Source organism: Phaenicophaeus curvirostris, chromosome 27 (genome assembly GCF_032191515.1).
Source record: "Phaenicophaeus curvirostris isolate KB17595 chromosome 27, BPBGC_Pcur_1.0, whole genome shotgun sequence".
Classification (NCBI taxonomy): Eukaryota; Metazoa; Chordata; class Aves; order Cuculiformes; family Cuculidae; genus Phaenicophaeus; species Phaenicophaeus curvirostris.
The window spans coordinates 2,758,842-2,779,268 of record NC_091418.1 but is presented as its reverse complement, the minus strand read 5'-3'; the positions used below and the strand labels follow the sequence as shown (position 1 = coordinate 2,779,268).

Below are 20,427 nucleotides of genomic sequence, written 5' to 3'. Positions count from 1 at the left end.
ACTCAGCAGCACGGGCTCTGCTTTGCTCCTGCAATGAGAACCTGGACGTGGCAGCTTTTAAAATCACAGAATAGTTTGGGTTGGAAGGGACCTTAAATATCATCCAGTTCTGAGCCCCCTGCCATGGGCAGGGACACCTCCCACTGGATCAGGGGCTCCAAGCCCCATCCAACCTGGACTTGAACCCCTCCAGGGATGGGGCAGCCACCACTGCTCTGGGCAACTTGTTCCAGTGCTTCACCACCCTCATAGTGAAGAAATTCTTCCTTCTGTGCAGTCTAAATCAGCCCCTCTCCAGTTTCTCCCCATTGCCCCTTGTCCTATAACTCCAAACCTTTGTGAACAGCCCCTCCCCAGCTTTCTTGAAGCCCCTTCAGGTGCTGGAAGGTCGCTAGAAGGTCTCCTTGGAGCCTTCTCTTCTCCAGGCTGGACAACCCCAACTCTCTCAGCCTGTCCTCATGCACAGACAATGCCTGGATAACATAATGATACAACTTTGTTAAAAATCAAGAATAAACTTACTGTTGGAACACAATCCCAGTTGCCCTTCAGCAGTCCACGCCAGAGAGACTTCTTTACACTCTTTTTTTACTGGTTCACTCATAAAAACTACATTTATTTTAAAAAGGTATTTACAAACTTTACAATAGTTAATACATTTTAAAAAAAACCACAAAAATTTATACACCTTGCTTTACAGGCTTAGTGAATTATACGGCGTTTACCCAGGAAGATCCCTTTCCCAAGCTCAGCTCCTTCTTCAGAGCCAGCTTAAAAATGATATTTTTTCCTGATTCAGTTGCTGGGGACTAAAAGAAAAGAGGACAAAAGGTGTTTGCAGTCTGCAGAGATGGGGTTTGGCATTAAACCATCACATCCAGGATCTCAAAACACTCACGAAACCACATTACACAACATCGCCCCGAATTCAGGAGAAACATGTCCTGAGGTTTATCACATCAAACCTTTCTAACACCAACACCGAACAACTAAAGCGATGAACACCGTGCACACTGGAGCTGAATTTCAGAGCTGCTGAGGACCTGCACCTCTGCTTAAAACATCCCAAACCTGCAGCCAGGGCATGTGAAAACCAGGTTCAAATATCCAGCCCTGCACAGCCAGGGATTTTAATGCCCCAAATTGGAACAGTCCAACCAATTTAGCGTAAATAGAGAATTTTCACCTTTTGTTAAGCCCCTCTGTGCTCCCACACTGTCCTAAAGGTGCTTTAATGTTAATAGGAGCAGAATTAGGAGCACTCCACGTGCTTTTCCATCGCAGAAAAGGGTTTTACAATCAATGAAATCCCATTATTTCCTTTTTCTTTCGGATGTAGTCGTAGGAAAAGCTCAACTCGCTTTTGTATGGGAGGAAAGGGGCTTTTCAATCAATGAAATCATATTATTTACTCTTTCTTTCCGATGTAGTCATAGGAAAAGCTCACCCTGCTTTACTACATAATTTGTTCTGCAACAGTGAATGTAAGACAGAGAACTTGTTAATGAAAAGAAAGTAGCAGTGATGAGTCAGGAATGTTTTCCCTCTGAAAACAAGACTGCAGTTCAATTACAGACATCTTAAACTTATTATTTCCATTTACAGTGATAAAAATAAATTAAGGGGAGAAAATCTGAGCCATTATCACAAGCCTAACTCGCTGTTAATCTGCAGAACACACTGGGCTGCACAGCGTGAAGGTTATTAGACAGATGCAGGTTCTCCAAACCCGCTGTATATACATTACAGTGTTTTCTGCCGCTGCAGATCAGAGCCGCTCTCGCTGGAATCGCTGTCCTTTCCTAATCCAATAATCCACCGAAATGGAAAGCTGCCTGCTCCTCTCTTCCCCTGATGTGGATTAAAGCCTGTAACATTTTTAAAGGAATGTATCACAGTGTGACAAATTTTAATTAAAAGCTCCAGAAAACAAGCGTTGAGCATATTTCTCCAAAGGAAAGAAAAAAACACAAAACCAAACTCCAAGATTTGAAATTTAACACTAGCTTTGAACAGCACGGCCATAAAATAGGATTAGATTCTGTCTTCTCTGCAGACTGGATATTCAGCTTGGAGATTTGCTTTATTCAAAACTAGGAACTGGGTAGAAACACTGCTGTTTGTTTTCATTCCTAGTCCAGAGATAACATCATTATGGGCTCTCCTACTCTCATTTTTAGTCCTCAAAAGACATTAGACTAATGACTTTTCCCAAAGCACCTAATTAAGATGGGAAGGTGATTCCCACTTTGAAAACTTAGCAGTGAGATCTTCAATTGACTCTGCAAGCCCAATCTCAGAACTTCAGTCAGGTAGGTCCCATCGCAAAGAGCAGAACCCTTAAAATCAGGTGTCTGGTGGGATTTCTCATGAGTGTAATTCCACTTAATTAAAATCAGTGAGGCTCCAGGGGTATTCACACTTAAATGCCCTGTTGCCTTTAAAAATCTGACATTTAGAAGACAATGATTCTTTCTAAGACTGGCACAAAGCCCTAAACTGTTCAGGCACCGTGCAGAAATGCCACCTTGCACCTCTACAAAAACGATGCTGAATTTTATCAGCTGAGAACATAACTCCTCAGAGAGCACCTCCAGAGTTCTTGAAGAAAACAGAGCTCCTGGTGGTGAGTCAGGTTGCCAAAAGGTGAAGCGAGAAGAGTTTACAGCACTTCAGACTCTAGGATCAATAAATAAGAAAGAAAAAAAAATCCCTCAGCCTTAAAACTCCTTTCTGGCATAGAAAATTGGTCAAAGCAAACACCCAAAGTAATCTTGGGAAGGGAAATCTTGCTGTGTGCTCCTTAGGCTGGTCCTTTCTTTCCAGTGAGGGTAACGCCTGAGCTCCAACAGCTTCCAACCCGGCAGAAAAAAAGGGAGAAAGAAGAAAAGCCAGAATGATGTGGACAGCACAGCAGGTTAAACTCTAAGGAACCTGCCAGGCAAGGCAGGAAGATCACCTCCTTGCTGCTTTTTAAGGAGCTGGTAAAAGCCAAGGATAATACAAATGAAATGAATGTTTCAGCCACTGCTCCAGTTCCACTGGGAGGGGGTTCAGCCACCACCCTGCTCGCTCCCCGGACTCTCCCGGTGACTCGAGCATCCGGCTAGCTCAGATCTTGGCACCTCGGATCAGGATACAGGAAAGAAAGCAACAGCTCATATTCCTAATGACTGGCAGCCACAGAATCCAAGGAATGAAAGGCAAGGAGAAGATAATTAACCACGTACACGCGAAGTACTCTGTTCATAAACCTAGTCTGTAAAAATGCAAAACGAGCAGTCAGAACCAAGAATCTTCAAGTCAAAGAGCAGCTAAAAACTTCTTCCCAAAGTCAGACTACCTCCAGCAAGGTTTTTTTTGCATGAACTCATTCCCTCCTCCATGAAAAAAAACCCCCGGTGAACGCCCGAGATACATCTGAGAGTTCAGGTTATTAAAGCAGATCAAACAGGTAGGGAAATAAGACTCAAAAATGACTCAGAACCAAAATATCCAAACCAAATAGCTGGTTTGTCTACCCACAATAGAGAAATTATTAGCTGGGATCCCTGCAAAGCCTCCTTTGTTGCTGACTTCCCAAAGGAGTTGAAAGCAAACCTGCTCTGGAAAGGAAATGCACCCAAGAAAGAGAAAACAGGCAGATGTGGAAGGGAGAAAGGCACTGAATTAACAATAAGTGGTGTTAATACAGACTTTTCTACAATTCAGACCACATCCTGTTCTTCTGCCTGAAGCAACGTCCTCGCCAAAACACAAGAAGTTCTTGTTCAAGTGAGGAGTTTCAGAGGATCCTTTAGTTCACGGGTGCAGCTGAAGGCAGACGGTGGTTTAGAAGAGGAGAAAGAAGGAGACAGAAAATGAAAGACAAGAAAACCCTGTGGTTTTCCAGTCAAGCAGCGTCTACGTCCAAGGACATAACGTGGAGCTGACAAGCCCTACAATGCACCAGAGAGAGAGGGAGAACCACGGTTAAGTTGTCCAGAAAGGTTTCAGATGTCCCTGGAGAAGGCAGCAGCCCGGCAGGCAGCTGTATAACGGGGCTGCTGGAGATGTGATGTGACTGCAAGGCAGCTTCTGAAGTGCCTCCAGCCTGGTTTGTGATGTGAATCCGCTACGACCCTCCGGCAGAGGCAGCAAAGGAAATGCAGCTCCTGCAGGTTGCTCTATCTGGAGTCCCGCTGAAGCGATAGGACAGCAAAAGAAAGGACTGCTTCGGTCTGAACAAAAACACCCTGGGGGTTCATTGGATCCATTTTTCCCTGAAAAAAAGACTTTGCTGAGAAAAGCTTTCATTAATGAACTTCAACTTTTCAGTGAGGTGTTGAAACCCATGTAAGTCCCAAGCAGCACGATGGCGCAGCGCCTGCAGAAAGCCCCGACCCAACAGTATTTGTATTTCCTCCTGTGATCGGCAGGTTCTCCCCAGCTTCTCCCAGATAATCACAAGCTAAATCGTGATTATTATCTCCCAGAGTGATTCCAACCCATGCTGGAATCTTCATCGATAGGGATGACAAAGAAGCAGCCCACAAGCTGTGATCGACCACCCAAAGCTTTGTGTATGGATCCAAATTCCTCAGCTCATCCCTCTTTTAAGAAACTTGGAGCTTTCCACGTTTGAATCGGAACTTTGCAGGCAAACTCCCATTTCCCAGGTTCCATCGTGAAAGGGAACAACAATGATGAGTGATTTTTTTTCATCTTTCCTTGGAAAACACCAGTGAAAAATAACAACCACGACAAAAGGTGTGTTATAAACAGGCCAGGCAGAGGCAGAACGATGTGGCAGAACATCTGGCCTGGATGCAAGAAGAGATTAATTCCTACAAATCAAGAAACCCCCCGACTTCTCTGGGTTTGCAGCAGTGACCCCAACAGGCAGCTACAATGGTACAAGATGTATAAAGGAAGTTTAAAGTTATGTTTTACACAAAACCAGTGAAGTTCTTGGGAAACATCAGTTCTGACAGGCAGTTTAGGGCAGTCCTGCTCCACACGGCACAGAAAGAGCTGCTGGAACTATCTTTGGAGGCATCTACATCTTCTACTAGTAGAAATACACCGTCAGGGACTTTTAAACTGCATTTTCTTAGCTGCACAAACTCCCTGTAAGGCTGCAGGAGAGCAAGTCCTCACCTCAGCGGCGCAGCTCTAGCAGAGCTTCCAGACAAGCAGCCCTGCAAGGTGCAAAGTGGAGGTACCAACATGAGGAGTATTAACCACAAATGGTGATGTCCTTGTTTTTAGCAGCAAGATTCCAGTGGCAGCTCAGGAATGCTTTGTCGAAGGTCAGTCTGGTCCATAAATAACAATATTTGTGTTGAATTTGTGGTCACTACGCAACTGTAAGGCCAGGCTATTCTAACAGCTGCCTTCTGCACCGATCACGTGAATTTAAAACCACTAAACCCTAAGACTGTGTCATCTTTTCTCTACGCAAATAGAAGGGTGAAGCTGACATCCAGATGGAGCAGTGAATAAATAGCTAGACGGAAAAATAACCCGAGTACCCCATCCTCCGAGAAAAGAAAAGCTGCAGAGAGGTGGAGTAATCCAAGGAGTGGATTAATTAGGTGGTTAATTGTCAAGTCTTTCACATGCTCCCATACCTAAATAGCTCCTTAAGGTCTAGTGGCTGTTAAAAACCCAGAACAAGGGAGGTTATAAACTAAAGTGCAAGAATTGCCACAGGTGGCTGCAGGAAAAAGAAGAGGATGAGAATTATTTGTATTTGTGAATTTGCCCAGTCGAAGTAAAGGTTAGAGCGACTCTCAGACCTTGTTTCCAAGGTCAGGATGTAGAATTACTTTTACATCCTCTCAAATTTGCTGGTACCAGGACAGTGCTGGTATCAATGCTGCTTCTATTCTTCTCCCATATCCACAGAAGAGAAGAAACTTTTTACACTCTATTAAAAAGCACGAGGATGAAATATTGTACCGAGTCCCAGACGCAAGCACAAACCAAATAGGTAACGGAATTCAGGGAGGAACATCTGCTCCAGAGTGTTAAAACCACAATCAACAGTGAAATTATGATGAAGTACTGGTGAACCTGAACTCTCCATCGGGCGTGAGGAACTGCCTCTCCTCGAGCAGGGATGTGTAAGGCAAACGTCTGCACTTCATCTTAAATATATATGATGATGATCATTCTGCTCACGATGCCCAGGTCTCTGCCTGCAATCAAGAATCTTAGGAGACTGCATATCACACCCCGGCACCTGACATCTCAGAAGCCGACGTTTCACAGCTCAGGAATGGCTGGGAGCTGCTTCAGTTGGTGCTCGTCAGGGTTTGGCTGCACCACCAGGGCCAGAGGAGGGATTGATGCATCAATACAGCCCCGAGGATGAAATGAGCTTGCGTGAAAATACCGTAAGGACACATTTTATACGGGTACGGCTCACCTTCTTTCAAACACTGGTGCAAATCACTACCCTGAACCGATTTCCACCAGGAATGAGCTGCTGAAATGGCATCAGGGAAAAGCCTCGGGGCAGACAAGACTAAAGACAGACAAGAATTCCAGTAGGGCAACTTCTGCTACGTCATTAGTGTCTCGGTACTGGAAAGGTAAACCAGAGGTTGGCAATACAGTCAAAATAACAGTTCCTTTTGGTATTTCCCGAAGAAAACTCCACGGGGAGTGAATGGAATGGCAGATGAGATCTGTAGTCTGTAGGGTCGGAGTGACCCAGCATGTCAGTAAAAAGGAAGCAGCCACTTTACTCCAGGTGCTTGCTGTGACACCAGCAAGTGATGGTTCTCACTGCAGTCCTTGCTCTGAAGAGACAACGCTGGATTTTCTGGTTTTTGGGGGTGGAGGGGGAGGTTTGGCTTCACGTCTACTGGGTAGCGGTGGAGCAACCTGAGAAGATAAAACAAAAACACTCAAGGAAACAAACCATTACTGGCAAGTTAAGACATTTTGCTTTGTGAAACAAGAAAACCAGAAGGTCCTGTACTACTTGATGTTTCCTTATGGACCAACTGCTTTGAGCTCAGCCTCTATATATCAGTAATATATGTAAATATTGATGACAGGGGAAAACGAGGACACATCCCCAGGAGATAAGACAAGCAGATATGTTTTAGTTGCTAGAATATGCCATCCAGGCACAGGAGCTTGTAGAGTGAGTCTTGTTCTTGCAGAAAGCGGCACTAGTGGGGTCTCTCAGATTGGCCCTCTGCTTGGTTTAAGGTTTATCCCGTAAACAAATGAGATATGAAAGGCCAGGAGAACGCGAAGCTTGTGTGGCTCACCACTTTCTTAGCTAAAATTGCCTATTTTAACTGGGGGAGGACAGAGTCAATGTTACAACAAGAACAAAGGAACAAAACCCCTCAGAAAGTACTTTATAACCTCTCTTTACAGCCCTTCAAATGCTTTTCGTTTGACTTTAAGCCAAGGTCAACGTTGCAAGCCAGGACATGTTAGTAATTAGTTTTCTTACAAGACTCAAGGGAAGGAGGCTTTTTTATTAATCCTCTTCAACCTGTGACTCCCACAGCATCCCTGGAGCTGGTGTATTTCCGCCACTCACACCACCTACAGCAGCTCCGCTGCCCCTCTGCACAAGGACGGTCAGTTCCGACCAAAGGGCGAAGAAGAAAACCTCCTATTGATCCCAGGCTCCAAGGCTTTATGCCAGTGTCCTATCTCTCTCTGCAACAGTGATCTGCTACGTTGTCTTCCTGCGTTGTCAGTGATAATATACTTGAAGTGTGACCACTCTTTGAATTCTTTCTCGCTAACACCCGGTTCCTCTCACTAAGATACTCATAAACCCTCTTTGCAAACTGGACTGGTGAAAACATCCATCCCCTGCACAGTTAGAGGACGCTTTCTGATAACAATTACAGTCTCATAGCAGAAGCACCTCGATTTCAGAAGCAGATGAAACGATTTTGACACCACGACCAGAGTATTGGCACATTGAGTATCTGCAAGCCATTTGGAATCCCAGAGTGTAAGAGAAACAGTAGCGATGGAGCATAAATAAAAAGTGGCTGAGAGAGTTGGGGTTGTTCAGCCTGGAGAAGAGAAGGCTCCTAGGAGACCTTAAAGTGACCTTCCAGTACCTGAAGGGGCTACAAGGTGAGGAGGGACTGTTCACAAAGGCTTGCGGTGGTAGGATGAGGGAAAATGGGTATAAACTGGAGAGGGGTAGATTTAGGCTTGATATAAGGAAGAATTTCTTCACCATGAGAGTGGGGAGGCCCTGGCCCAGGTTGCCCTGAGCAGCGGTGGCTGCCCCATCCCTGGAGGGGTTCAAGGCCAGGTTGGATGGGGCTTGGAGCCCCTGATCCAGTGGGAGGTGTCCCTGCCCATGGCAGGGGGTGCAACTGGATGATCTTTAAGGTCCCTTTCGACCCAAAACTATTCTATGGTTCTATGAAGTTCCTAGAAAGAAACCAACTTCACGATGTTGAGAAAAAGGCTGCAGCTAACACGGTGATATGACACAGGCTGTTTTAAGTGACTAATGACAAAAAATTAGATTCTTTTGAGCTGAGGACTCAGTGAGGCATTTATCATTTCTGATGATGTCTGATTTTTCCCTTCCTTCTTTTCAGGCTCGTTGTGGTTGTTTGTTTTCAATACATCTTCCCACCCCCCCAATTTGCCTACCCGAGGACAACACAAGTCCCACCTTCTTAAACAACAGAGGATGGCATGTGATAGCTGCCTCTTGAAGCGAAAAACCTTTTGATTCCTTTGTGGTTTCAGGGAGTGTACCAGTAAAATGATTAGACAAGTTTCAAGCAGCACCACCCTAGAAGCAGCTTGGAAAATTCCGCTGGTGTTGCTTTCTCAAAAGCTGTTTTCCAAAAAGCCGTCAGCTCGCATTTCCTTACCTCCCCAGAATTCCGCGGGTTGCTATTCTCATAGGGTTTGCTCTTGGGGGGAGGTGGAGGCGGGGTGCTCGCTAAGCCAGCACTTGCCAATCCATCGGCTTGCAACGAGGGAAAACCTAGAAGCAACAACAACAAGAAAGGACATTAAAGCAGGCAGAAAACATCCTGTGGTGACAGGACGAGGGGAAATAGTTTGAAGCTGAAAAAGGGGAGATTGAGATGAGATCTTAGGGAGAAATGTTTTGCTGTGAGGGTGGGGAGGTCCTGGAACAGGTTGCCCAGAGCAGGGGTGGCTGCCCCATCCCTGGAGGTGTTCAAGGCCAGGTTGGATGAGGTTTTGAGGAACGTGATCCAGTGGGAGGTGTCCTTGTCCACGACAGGGGGTGGGACTGGATGGGCTTGGAGTTCCCTTCCAACCCAAACCATTCTATGATCATAAAAGGAATGGGAAAGGGATTCACCAAGTGGAATTTTAAGGGAGATTCATTTAATCTCTTATCCTTTCAGTCTCGTAAGTCCTCTGCTTTAGCAGCTAAACCTGAGTGGGTATGTCAAAGCAGACCCACAGCGGTAGGTCCCTTAAGTTCAAAATGCCCACAAGAGTTCTATCTTCGTCAAATGAATCTAAGCTTACGTGAATAATGCATGCCTGAGAGAACAGAAAATGGAATCCATTATCACATCTGCAACGTTCAGCGGACTTTCCTTTCAGCCTGGGCCTCAACCTGAGAAATCACTTTGATTTTAACTCCAGTCGATGGAGTAGATAAGTACTCAAACTTCAGAAGAATTCCTGGGAAGCTGTCCTGCTACTGATGTCAATTAAAACCACTTGCTAAGTGGAAGAGTAAGGGTTCACATTCCTTCCACGGGTCTTTCTTTGTGTAGTGTTCCTGGACTCATTTGTGTTTCTGGTTGTGTGTGTCGTTCCCCTCCAATGCATATGTTTTTGTTCTAATCCTCTCACAACAGTTTCATGCTGGTTTAGATCATTATCTACGCTGGATTCTGAATTTATATATTACATAATATATTACAATATTTATATATTTTTTATATATATTACATGAAAGCTGGGGAAGGACTATTTACAAAGGCTTGAAGTGATAGGGCAAGGGGCAATGGGGATAAACTAGAGAGAGGCAGATTTAGGCTTGATATAAGGAGGAACTTTTCACTATGAGGGTGGGGAGGCCCTGGAACAGGTTGCCCAGAGCACTGGTGGCTGCCCCATCCCTGGAGGGGTTCAAGGCCAGGTTGGATGGAGCTTGGAGCAACCTGAACCAGTAGGAGGTGTCCCTGCCCATGGTAGGGGGGTTGGAACTGGATGATATTTAAGGTCCCTTCCAACCCAAGCTATTCTATGATTCTAATTCCAAGTACTGCAGATATTGCAGTTGCTCTGTAACACAACTTACTTTGAGTTCTTGGGGTTTTGGGAGTGATGGGTGGTGGGCTGCGAGACGTTGATTGCTGGAGTGATGAACTCTGGAGTAAAGTCAGTCTGTTGTCTCCTAATTGAAGACTCTTTGGCCTTTGTGCTTTTCCCGACGTGCCCTGGTTGAAACGAAGAGAAAACAAAATCAGAAGTCGGCAGGGCTGCTGCACACGTATCGGAGAATCAAACCTGTCACAAAGGCATCAACGCGCTCCAGAAAACATGTGAGGAAGAGAGAAAGGGGCATTCAGGTGAAACGTGGGAGAGTAGCCGCTGCACTGCTTGAGCCATGTCAAAAGGCACAGGTTGTGCTCCTATGACACATTCTGTTTTCTGTGGGACCCCACTAACTGGGTAGCAATAATAAACTGGTTTAATGACCGTAGCACATTAAGAAAGAAAGAAAAGCAGCTGACAAACTGTTGCATTTGACTAGCATTTTGAATTCCGGGGGAAAAAAAAGTCTTTCAAAAAAGAAATTTAGATGAAATTCTGGGAGCAAGTCAGGACTGTGAGTACCACCCGGCTCCTCAGGGCTGTGGAATGAGTTTGTTTCAGGCTTTACAGAGCAAACCCCTTTCATCTGGGACTTGGGAGATGTTATTTCAACTCCTTCCAGTATCACACATCCTCTGTGTTCTTCACTCAAATCATGAGGCCATTGGAATATGGTCCTAAGAGTCCAGTGCATGAATATTATGGTCCTTTTAAACATGAGTTTATTGCCTTTCAGAGCAGGCTGTCACTTATACGTGTAATTAAACTCCTTGGGCTCTTTTAGAGACCAGTTCTCCATCATTAAGCAGTTTGTTATTTCCCACAGTGCAGAAGGGACCACACATCGGGGTCCAGTGAATATAAAACTTGGAAAGCCCAAAACTGCTGGACACACAGCCAGCCTCTGGTTCCCTCTGGCTTTCTAGCTCCCAAACAGCTTAGTCAAGAGCTGCATAAAATCAGCCTGTCCAATTCTTGTGCTGTGCTACGCAGCTTTGGAACAGAGCAGCTATAAAACCAGCTTTCTCTGTACTTTGCAACATTCCTTAGCATGAATATAACCTTTAACCGCTCACTCGCTTCGGTAAGCTGAGCACACGTGTAATTTGCCCTCGGAGATCTAGGGGGAGAAGGGAGGGCAGGTGTTCTGGTTTGCATCTCTCAGCTCTCCACATTGCAGTCCTTCTCCTAGATCTTCTCCCTCTAGTTTGACTTTATCAAGCGATCAGCAGCCGACATCGTAAGTTAAACCCACCAAATCCATCGGCAGCTCTTCCAGAGTTAGAGGGCTAAGCGTCCTGAACCACTGGTATTTACAGCCCCACGTTTTCCTCTGGACTGGAAAGCCTCTCAGTACCAAACAGCATGATTCTAGAACCACACTTCTCCTTTTAATCAACATTCTGCAGGCTCCAAGTGCTGGCAGCATCCCTTAGATCTGAGGAGAATTCCCAAATACATCGCAGCATAACCTGTTCCTGCCAGATTCAGCAGAGATCTTGGGAGGGAAAGGGAAATAGAAGAACTCGTGTTTTCTCATTATTCACACAGCCTGTGTTAAGTCAAATTAACATCACCGAGTCACCAGCTTAAACACCTGGGTGCCTAATTTTCATGTACTCTCCGACAGCCTTAGCATAAATCAGGGTTTTATTCCAAGGTCACACAACTCTACTTCTGGGATAAGTTTTACCTGTTTGTACTAGGTGATCATTCTGAATCCCACCGTCAACCTGAATGCCTAACACCCTTCAATATTTGCCTCGTTACAACACTCTTGTGTGGGTATAAACTCTCTTTTATCCCTCTTTCGCAAATAATTTGCTCAAGGAGTAAACTCTCCTGCTCCCATGGAGGTCTAGAGCAGAATATAGACTGGATAAAACAGTTTTTCCAAGTCCCAAGCTGGTGACCTAACTACCAGCCCATCTTTTTTTCAACTCCTTAAGTCTATCTAACTGATCTTCACCCTGCAGAACATTTGATTTGTGCAGTGATGCTGACTGATAGCGGCAGAACATCTGGCTTGCCAGCTGGATTGCTGAGTGGGCCGGCACCGCCTGCTCCCTCCAACAAAAACAGAACAATCCTACGCGGAGCTGAGCGCATCACGCAGTCCTCTGCTCCTACAAGGAATGAAGGCATCGAGAATTCTAGATGAAACAGCTTTGCCTCAGGCTTTCAGTTTGCACCCTTAAGCCAAGCTGCAGTTCAGTCCGTGACACAAATTTTCCAAATAAAAAGGCAGGAATTACTCAGATGACCAAGGCTTTTGGTATTTGAACCCCTCCCACTATTTAATGAAGTTCCCAACGACAGGCATGGCTGAAAGCACTGGAAACATTAAAATCTCCTGATGTGGATTTTATTATTGCTGTTATAATGACTTTCAGTTTTTTTACCATTTTAGAGGTCTGTTCTGTTTCTGGCTCCTTCTCCACAATAACCTGAGACTTGCTAATACTCCACTCCTTCCGCTTGAGTTTGCTGATCCGGTTATCACCATCATCCTTCATGGGTAGTTCCTCAGCTCTGGAAGCTGTTGATATTCTTCTCTCCAAGAGAGGCTCCAGAATAGATCTGTGGCCCAATGTGAGTGAAAAAACATGGAGCTTTAGTCCACCAGACGTTTAAAGTCTCTTAAAAAGCTGTGATCTCAAGTTTTGCATAAGAGGTGCAGTGGGAGGTTGGAACTGGATGAGCTTTGAGATCCCTTCTGGCCCAAACCATTCTACGATTCTATGATTCTTGTGAAAAATCTGAGTTATAACCACAGAATTTTCAGTGCATTTTGTGCTCCTAAGTTAAGGCAGTAATATTGAGCCTTAGGTACAAGAGAAAGTGTGATCTCCTTGCACAAGGAGGCACTTGAACCCCAGCACTGAGTCTGCTGTGACCTCGAGCAGTCACCGAGACTCCCTGGTTAGCACAGAGCAAACTGGAGGCGCAGAGAATAACACCAGGGAATGTTTCCCTGTGTGGCAGCTCCTTTAAATCCTAGAATCCTAGAATCAGCAGGTTGGAAAAGACCAATTCCCAGAACTATCCCTAGCTGTGCTTCGAACTCCCTAGCTGTGAAATGGAATCATAGAATCACAGAATAACCAGGTTGGAAGAGACCCACTGGATCATCGAGTCCAACCATTCCTAAATAACAACATTGGCCTCTATTTAAAGGTCTAAATGCAGAGGTGTTACTATGGTGTGCAGAATAAATCTTCATTTTAAGAGTAACTAATCCCCTTAAAGGTGGACCCCTATGCTCATCAATCACACAGAAAAGCTGATTACTAACCCGTCTGAGCCTGGTCTGGAGGAAGTGCTATCAGATGACGTGGAAGACGTAGAGACCACAGAAGATGCCACGGATGTGACAGAGAGCCGTCTCAGCGTGGAAGACATGATATAGGGCAACACAACGGAGCCTGACCTGCTCTGTTTCCTTTCGGTGAGAGAGGGAGGCTGTAGACAAACAGGCTCGTGGTGAGTCACGTAACACTAAGTCACAAACGGAAAGGGTAAAGTCATATTTCTGCATGGCAAAAGCCTACAAGCCTGGGTATGCTTACCAAAGTTATCACACCGTACTGCTTCTCCACCTTCTTCTTCAGCTCTTTGAAACAGGTTGTTAGTCTCTCATGCAGAGGTTTCAGCTGTTCTGTCAGCTTCTGACCGTGGATCCTAATCCCTTCGGCCAACAATGGCATCTGAGAGGAAGGAAAAATGAAGCTACAAAACGACAAATCAGCTCTCCTCTTCCAGGAAAGTGATTTTTATGCATGTCACGTGCGTCAGATACACTCAAAGGACTTAAATCAATGTGTTTTTTCATTGTTACGCAAGTCAAAATAGACAACTTTCAACGGTCAGACTGACAAAACATCAGGTCTGATGATTCCATGAAAAGGTAACAAATATCTTCTTACATTCATGAGGAAAAATAAAAATCTATGGCACGCTGCAAAGTATTTCAGAATAACTTTGCAGAGCAACACAAGGTACATGAAACTGGCCTGGGTTGTCCAGAGTAATTGTGGCTGCCCCATCCCTGGAGGGGTTCAAGGCCAGGTTGGATGGGGCTTGGAGCCCCTGATCCAGTGGGAGCTGTCCCTGCTCATGGCCGGGGTGGAACTAGGTGGATTCTGAGGTCCCTTCCAACCCAATCATTCCATGATTTGAGGCCACAATTATAGAACACAGCAATTTCCTTAAAATAAAACACAATTGTACATATATCTGTATCCTCTCTCCAAAGCAACGATGCCGGACAAGCCACCTGCATGCACACATGCTGCTTCCCAGTCTTTCCCAATACTGCACCTGTAGAGCAATCAGTTGCTTAAGCAGTTCAATTTTATCTTGATCTTCAGGATGTTCTTGAAGATACTTCTCGGTGAAAAAGGCCTGAAAGTAAAAAGAAAACCTGATATCGAGGCTACACCGCTTTTCACAGATAACTCAGAGTACTTTAAAAGCGCAAATTAATTGCATTGTTCCTCAGAGCAAAGTTTGGTTTTAATATCTCCCTGAAACAAACCTGAGGGATGAAGAATTTGTTGAGAACTGGGAAGAAAAAAGACTTTTTTTGTAAAGAAAACTCCAAATTGGATGCGGCTTGGAGCAACCTGAGCCAGTGGGAGGTGTCCCTACCCATGGATTGGAACTGGATGGGCTTTGAGGTCCCTTCCAACCCAAACCATTCTATGATTATGAAAGGAATGGGAAATGGCATTGACCAACTGGCAGCCCAACACCACCGCGCCTACTAAACATATCACAAATCCTGGCTTGAAGAATTTAATTCTTTTCCTAGATAAAATGCGTAATAATTTTTTATTTGGTTTTTAAACATGTCTCTGATCTGTTTCAGCCTTTCTTTAGTTCTCTGTCCCATAAACTGCACCGTGTGTACAAGTGTTTATAGCCCTAGTGGCACGATTCCGAAGAAGGTGGATGTCAAGAGGAGGTGAGCCTGTGAAAGCACTGCCGGGTAGGTCCCAGAGGATACTTCTTGAAAATGTTTAATTATTTTGAGAAGAAAGCGCACGTTAAAAACGCAGATTTCGGCTTTTGGCTACAATGAAACAATTAAAACTCAAGATTTTAGCCGCCCACAAAAGCCAAATGTTCTCTACTCATCTCCAGTTGAAATAGGAAAATATGAACCAGAAATGAGTATTTCCAGATGTGGTTACAGATACATTGTGTTTCCTAGTTTTAACTGCTTTCCCACTTTTGTAATTCTAAACTTCATGTCAACCTTAATTCATAAAATGCAAGGATTGAGGGCCAAATTCTGCCCTGGCAAAGCAGGCAACTCCTTTGGACTCAGCAGCGAGACCCTAAATGAATCAGATCCTCTCCCATTTAACTTTTGCATTTCATTTCACGTGACTGGAACACATCTGAGAAGAACTAAATGTGTTTTAACACCATCCAGTTTACGGACATAAGCAATATTTTTTGTGCTGGGAATACCATCATTAGATAACTGGAAAAAGCAACTCAACTTAAATATCACAAAGAAGAACATGCATTCTTCAACTGGAGTAAACTGGAGAGGAAGTATTTTTTTTGTTTTCTGAAATATAAGCTCTGTGCTGCAAGACTCCAAAGGCAGATTAGCTGCTGGAAAGAGAAATCCTCATTTGCTTTACCATTCCATTTTAACCCAACAGAGAAATGTTAGCTCTTTTGCTTTTCTTTGTTACTTGCACCGTTCGCTGGGCTGACTAAGCACCTCAATGCCCCCACGAGGTAGGATCATGTTATTATCACCACCATAAACGAGGCCCCAAAGAGCTAGATCATTCATCTGCAGTAACACAGAGCGCTAAAACCAAACACTGAAGACGTGAGGGTTTCCACCTTGCGGTTTGGTGGAAATCTTGGTTCTTTTCTCCTCCTCTTTGAGCTCTGACCACACACACACAGCTACAGAACACACCATGTCTGAGGAACAGCTGAAAACTGAACTAGAACCTCTCATATTTCAGTTCAGGGCTTTGATGCCGCAGAAGTCGACAGAAAGAGCTACAGATAAACGTGAGAAAGACCTTTTCATAGTTGGTGTATCCCCCCATGACCGCTGGGTCCACGATCCCATTCAGGAGCATAGAAAGAGGATGTACAGGAAGACTCCGGTCCCAGACATGCTGTTGGACAATGTTGCTGATCTTCTCATTGGTTAATTCCATCGTTTCTATGGCGTTTTCCAAGGGGCTGATCTCTTCCTGATGGCAAGAAGAAACAGAATAAACCTTCATTTGCCTCTGCTGAGTACGAAGTTAAATAAGTCCTTATATATAAATGGCAGCCCAACTGATTCCAGTTGAGGATTTTGGACCCTTGTGCTGATTATCTTGCCATTCAGAGATGAATGAAAGAATGATATTACACCTTAAAGTGAAGGAACCACACCTGGGGACTTGGCTGCTGACTGTGGAGTACGTTATAGAAATAATCCCTCTCCTAAGCACTATAGAGGCAATGCAGAACCTGCCTGCAGGATGGCATAAAAAGACAACCACATCAAAGAAGACAGATATTTGCTTTTATCTGAAGTTACTGGTGTGCCACATCCCACAGCGGAAGGACTAGGAGTTCAACTGTTGCAAGGCTCTACTCTGCAAAAGACCAGACGGGATGAGACCCAGCCCATATGCGGAACTCACCGTTGTAATCTGCTTGACTTCAAACCACTTGAGGATGCCTGGAAATGAATATGCTGTGGTGTAGGTTGTCCTTTCTATCCACATATTCTAGTCAGAGGAGGAAAAAAATCCAAGAGGTAAGGAAAATACTGGTCTTGCAATGCAATTCTCTCCTGCAGTAGAGCACAGAATCAGGCTAGCAGGATTTAAACAATGACTTTCACCTTCACTAACTGGGATGGAATTTATTTTTGCAACAAATACTACCTCTACTATTTCAATGGTATCGACATTAGCTCAGTGGGCTGTTATTTTCCATAAGGATTAATATTATCAGGGCTATGACTATGGCCTATTTACCCAGCGCTAAACGCAACGTGCCCAGCCACAACACATGAGCACCAGTACGACTCCCAGGCACCAAAGAAACATCCTATGACACTACATCCAAGGCTGATTTGCCACTGCAAATCTTAGAAGCTGGCCTGGAGCTCAACTGATGCTTCGTGGTTGGAAGCTGGCGTCCTTCAGGTTGGCTACATCATCTACATCTACTGGACACAAAGTGCACTCTGAAAGAAGCTGCAGTTAGAAAGGACAATATTTGTGGAGCCTAGATCAGGATTTCGAGCATTAGAGCATCAGCTATGGAGCCCTCTGGCATTATCACATCAGCTTTATGTAAAGATTGCAATGCTAAGTGCAGCCCTTTCATTTTTCCATAGAAAAATTCCATTGTGACAGGTGGAGGAAAAATATTGTAAGAGTGCTGTACAAAATGACACCGTCAAAATAAATGAATGCAGGGAATCATTTTCTCATAGCACAGACCCCCAAAGCAGCTGATGTCAAAAGCAAAAGACTCACAGCAAATTCATTGTCTGGATCTTTCTCTCCTTTCCTGACCGGTCGGGAGTGGGTGAACTGCTGCACCTCGTTTGCTCTGTAGTAGCTGAAAAGAAGCAGAGGAAACGCTGAGATTTCTCATCTCCTTACACAAATGTTCTTCTTTTTCTCCTCAAAACCACCCAAATTCAAACTGGCCTGTGAAACAAATTCACACAGAACACACACACTTCACCTTGTGCCTAGGCAGGCTGAGAAAAATACAGAAAAAGGAAAAGAAATTACTTTAAGATCTGTTCAGGAACAGGTTTATCTTTGTAATTAGGCGGCAGGTTCATCACAGGCTTCACAATAAAGCATTGCACGTCTGAGCAACTACAGTTAAGGATGAAAAACCATAAATCCTTCAGGGAAAACAAGAGAGGAAGAGAAATACCCTTCCTGTTTTCATCTAGTGTCAGACTTCCCAACAAGCCCCTGCATTCCTGTCATGTTTGAAGAACAATACTTAGTAGTTCATCAGCAATCACAGGCGTTATATTGCTTCTTGTAGTTTGTACACTACTCATGAACCGAAAAGCTCAGAAGATAAGGGTTGTGTGAATATTTCCAGCTTCTCAAACTCTCTTAAGAAACCCGGGTGCTCCCAATTCCTGCTTTGGGGACAGGAAAACAAGATCCCGCACTCGGTTCTGCAGTGAATGCATCTCTCCACCCCATGGCTAATTGTCAGACCCAGTTCAGTGAAGCTGCCCCTCCCTCCCAATTCTCAGATCAATAAAGTTAAAGGAAGAAAGCAGCCAGGTTTTAATCAATGAAATACTTCATCTTCAGCTTTGGCACCTGCAAAGCACAGCAGAACGTTAAAAAACAGTTAGTAATAGTATGTATGCTCAAGCACAACGGCTCACAACTGTTGTTCCTCCAGAGTTCCATTTAAGGACCATACTGAAGGCTTTACAGAAGTCAAAACCTGTACGGAAGAGTAAAGCATAAATAAGGGAACCTCATTAACAGCTTATTTAAGCTAATTGCCTTCTGAAATGCACTGTTTTACCAGTGGGTAGGGGAGCCCCATATATCCTTTATTTCACTGAGGGTAATGCTAAACAGAATTTTGAAAACAAAGGCAAGGTCATTCTGCCCACGTTGAAAAGCCAGCTGGATTCCAGCCAAATCGGAACCCAAACCCGCGCCGCCACATGAGATCAAGCACTGAGCCCAAGCTAAAATATTCCTTCTCTCAAGAGAGCTTATTAGCCTGGGCTTCATGCCACGCTAAGCACACTGTACAGCTTCTAGCTCAGAAAGCTACCCCGAGACTGTGTACAGCTCAATTAATACCTCCAGTACACAATTATGAAACAACCAAAGGAGGAACGAGGTGTTTTATCACAGAAGACCAAGGAAACAGATCCTAAGCAGAAGTAAAAAAGAGCCTGAGACAAACGAGGTTAAAAAAAAGCATGAAATGAAACTACAGAGCCATCAACCCCTGCCTAGTACGACACAACAAGCTGGGCACTCCAATTCCTCATCTTTTCCGAAGGTGTTTGTAAGAGTCCGAGAAGAACCTGTACCAAATCCAAGCTCTGCAGCTGCTCCCCTTTACAATGGGGCGATGCCAAAGACCCGGAACCAAACACCCCCAAACTTTTGGAAGAGTTCAGATCTGAATCCAAACTTTTGCAGTTCAGGTTCATCTTGAGCCAAAAAAACATTAGAACAAACACAAACAGATGCAAAGGAAGTAGCTGAAACAAAGCAGCAATAGAAGAGGCATTTTTGATACCAAGTTTGGTCTTGAATGAATTTTAATTTCCTATGTGGATTTAGTGCTTGGCAGGCTTATTGCAAGGGAAGCATCTGGTATCACTGCTTGAGTTGTGGCTTTATACACAGACTTTTAAAGCCAAAATGGACCATCGGATTCTCTAGCCTGGCCTTTGTAACACAGGCCAGAAGCCCAGTAACTTGGTTTTTACTCATGTCCACCTTCCACTGCCCCATCCCTGGAGGTATGTCCCATCCCTGGAGCTGCTCAAGGCCAGGCTGGACTGACTGGAAGACAGAAGCCTGGGGAAGTGTGGTGGGACACAGTTTGGAGTTCCACCAGCACAAAGAAAAAAGGGCTGTTCACCCAACAACTTATCAACATCATCACTCCACGCTTCTTACAAAGTGACTTCTAGGGGCGAAAACCAAACCCAGCCACTTCATAAACGCTAGTGAACTGAAAGCAAGAAGAGAGCATACTTCAGCTTTCTTCACATCCCACTTTCACTGCCTCTATTTTACCTCTTTCACTTAAATACCAAACTGGATCACCTATATACTGCAGCACCATCTGCTTGAGAAGGAGGTACCGCGAATCCTGATCTGCAATCTGTTAAGGTTTCAGCCTAACAGCAATTCATTTAACTCTGACAATATCGTGCTATCTCTCTTTTTCAATATATATTTAAGTTCATTATTGCAGTTCTGGTTAGTCTTATTTTCATGCCCAGTGCCTGCCTTCCAAGTCTCCCTGGAGCAGTTAAGTTCCTTGCTCATTAACTGTTTACCAACTCTCTTATTCTAGGGAAGAGGTAGATCTTGAATGTGCAAAACATATTTAGAATCAAAAGAT

The 20,427-nt window shown here is 44.5% G+C and overlaps 1 protein-coding gene across 1 annotated transcript in view; it reads right to left on the bottom strand.

Moving 5' to 3' along the window:
* Positions 1-5,166: 5,166 nt before the first annotated feature.
* DOCK5 (dedicator of cytokinesis 5) overlaps positions 5,167-20,427 on the bottom strand; it is a 77,541-nt gene continuing 62,280 nt past the window's right edge. The window contains exons 42-52 of the mRNA XM_069877556.1: positions 18,084-18,165; positions 17,820-17,904; positions 16,974-17,060; positions 16,356-16,532; positions 14,620-14,703; positions 13,869-14,006; positions 13,595-13,761; positions 12,702-12,879; positions 10,283-10,421; positions 8,865-8,980; positions 5,167-6,873 (exon numbers count right to left, since the gene is read on the bottom strand). Of these exons, the coding sequence (XP_069733657.1) occupies positions 6,772-6,873; positions 8,865-8,980; positions 10,283-10,421; positions 12,702-12,879; positions 13,595-13,761; positions 13,869-14,006; positions 14,620-14,703; positions 16,356-16,532; positions 16,974-17,060; positions 17,820-17,904; positions 18,084-18,165 (1,355 nt within the window). The 3' untranslated portion in view covers positions 5,167-6,771. The remainder of the gene's footprint in view (positions 6,874-8,864; positions 8,981-10,282; positions 10,422-12,701; positions 12,880-13,594; positions 13,762-13,868; positions 14,007-14,619; positions 14,704-16,355; positions 16,533-16,973; positions 17,061-17,819; positions 17,905-18,083; positions 18,166-20,427) is intronic.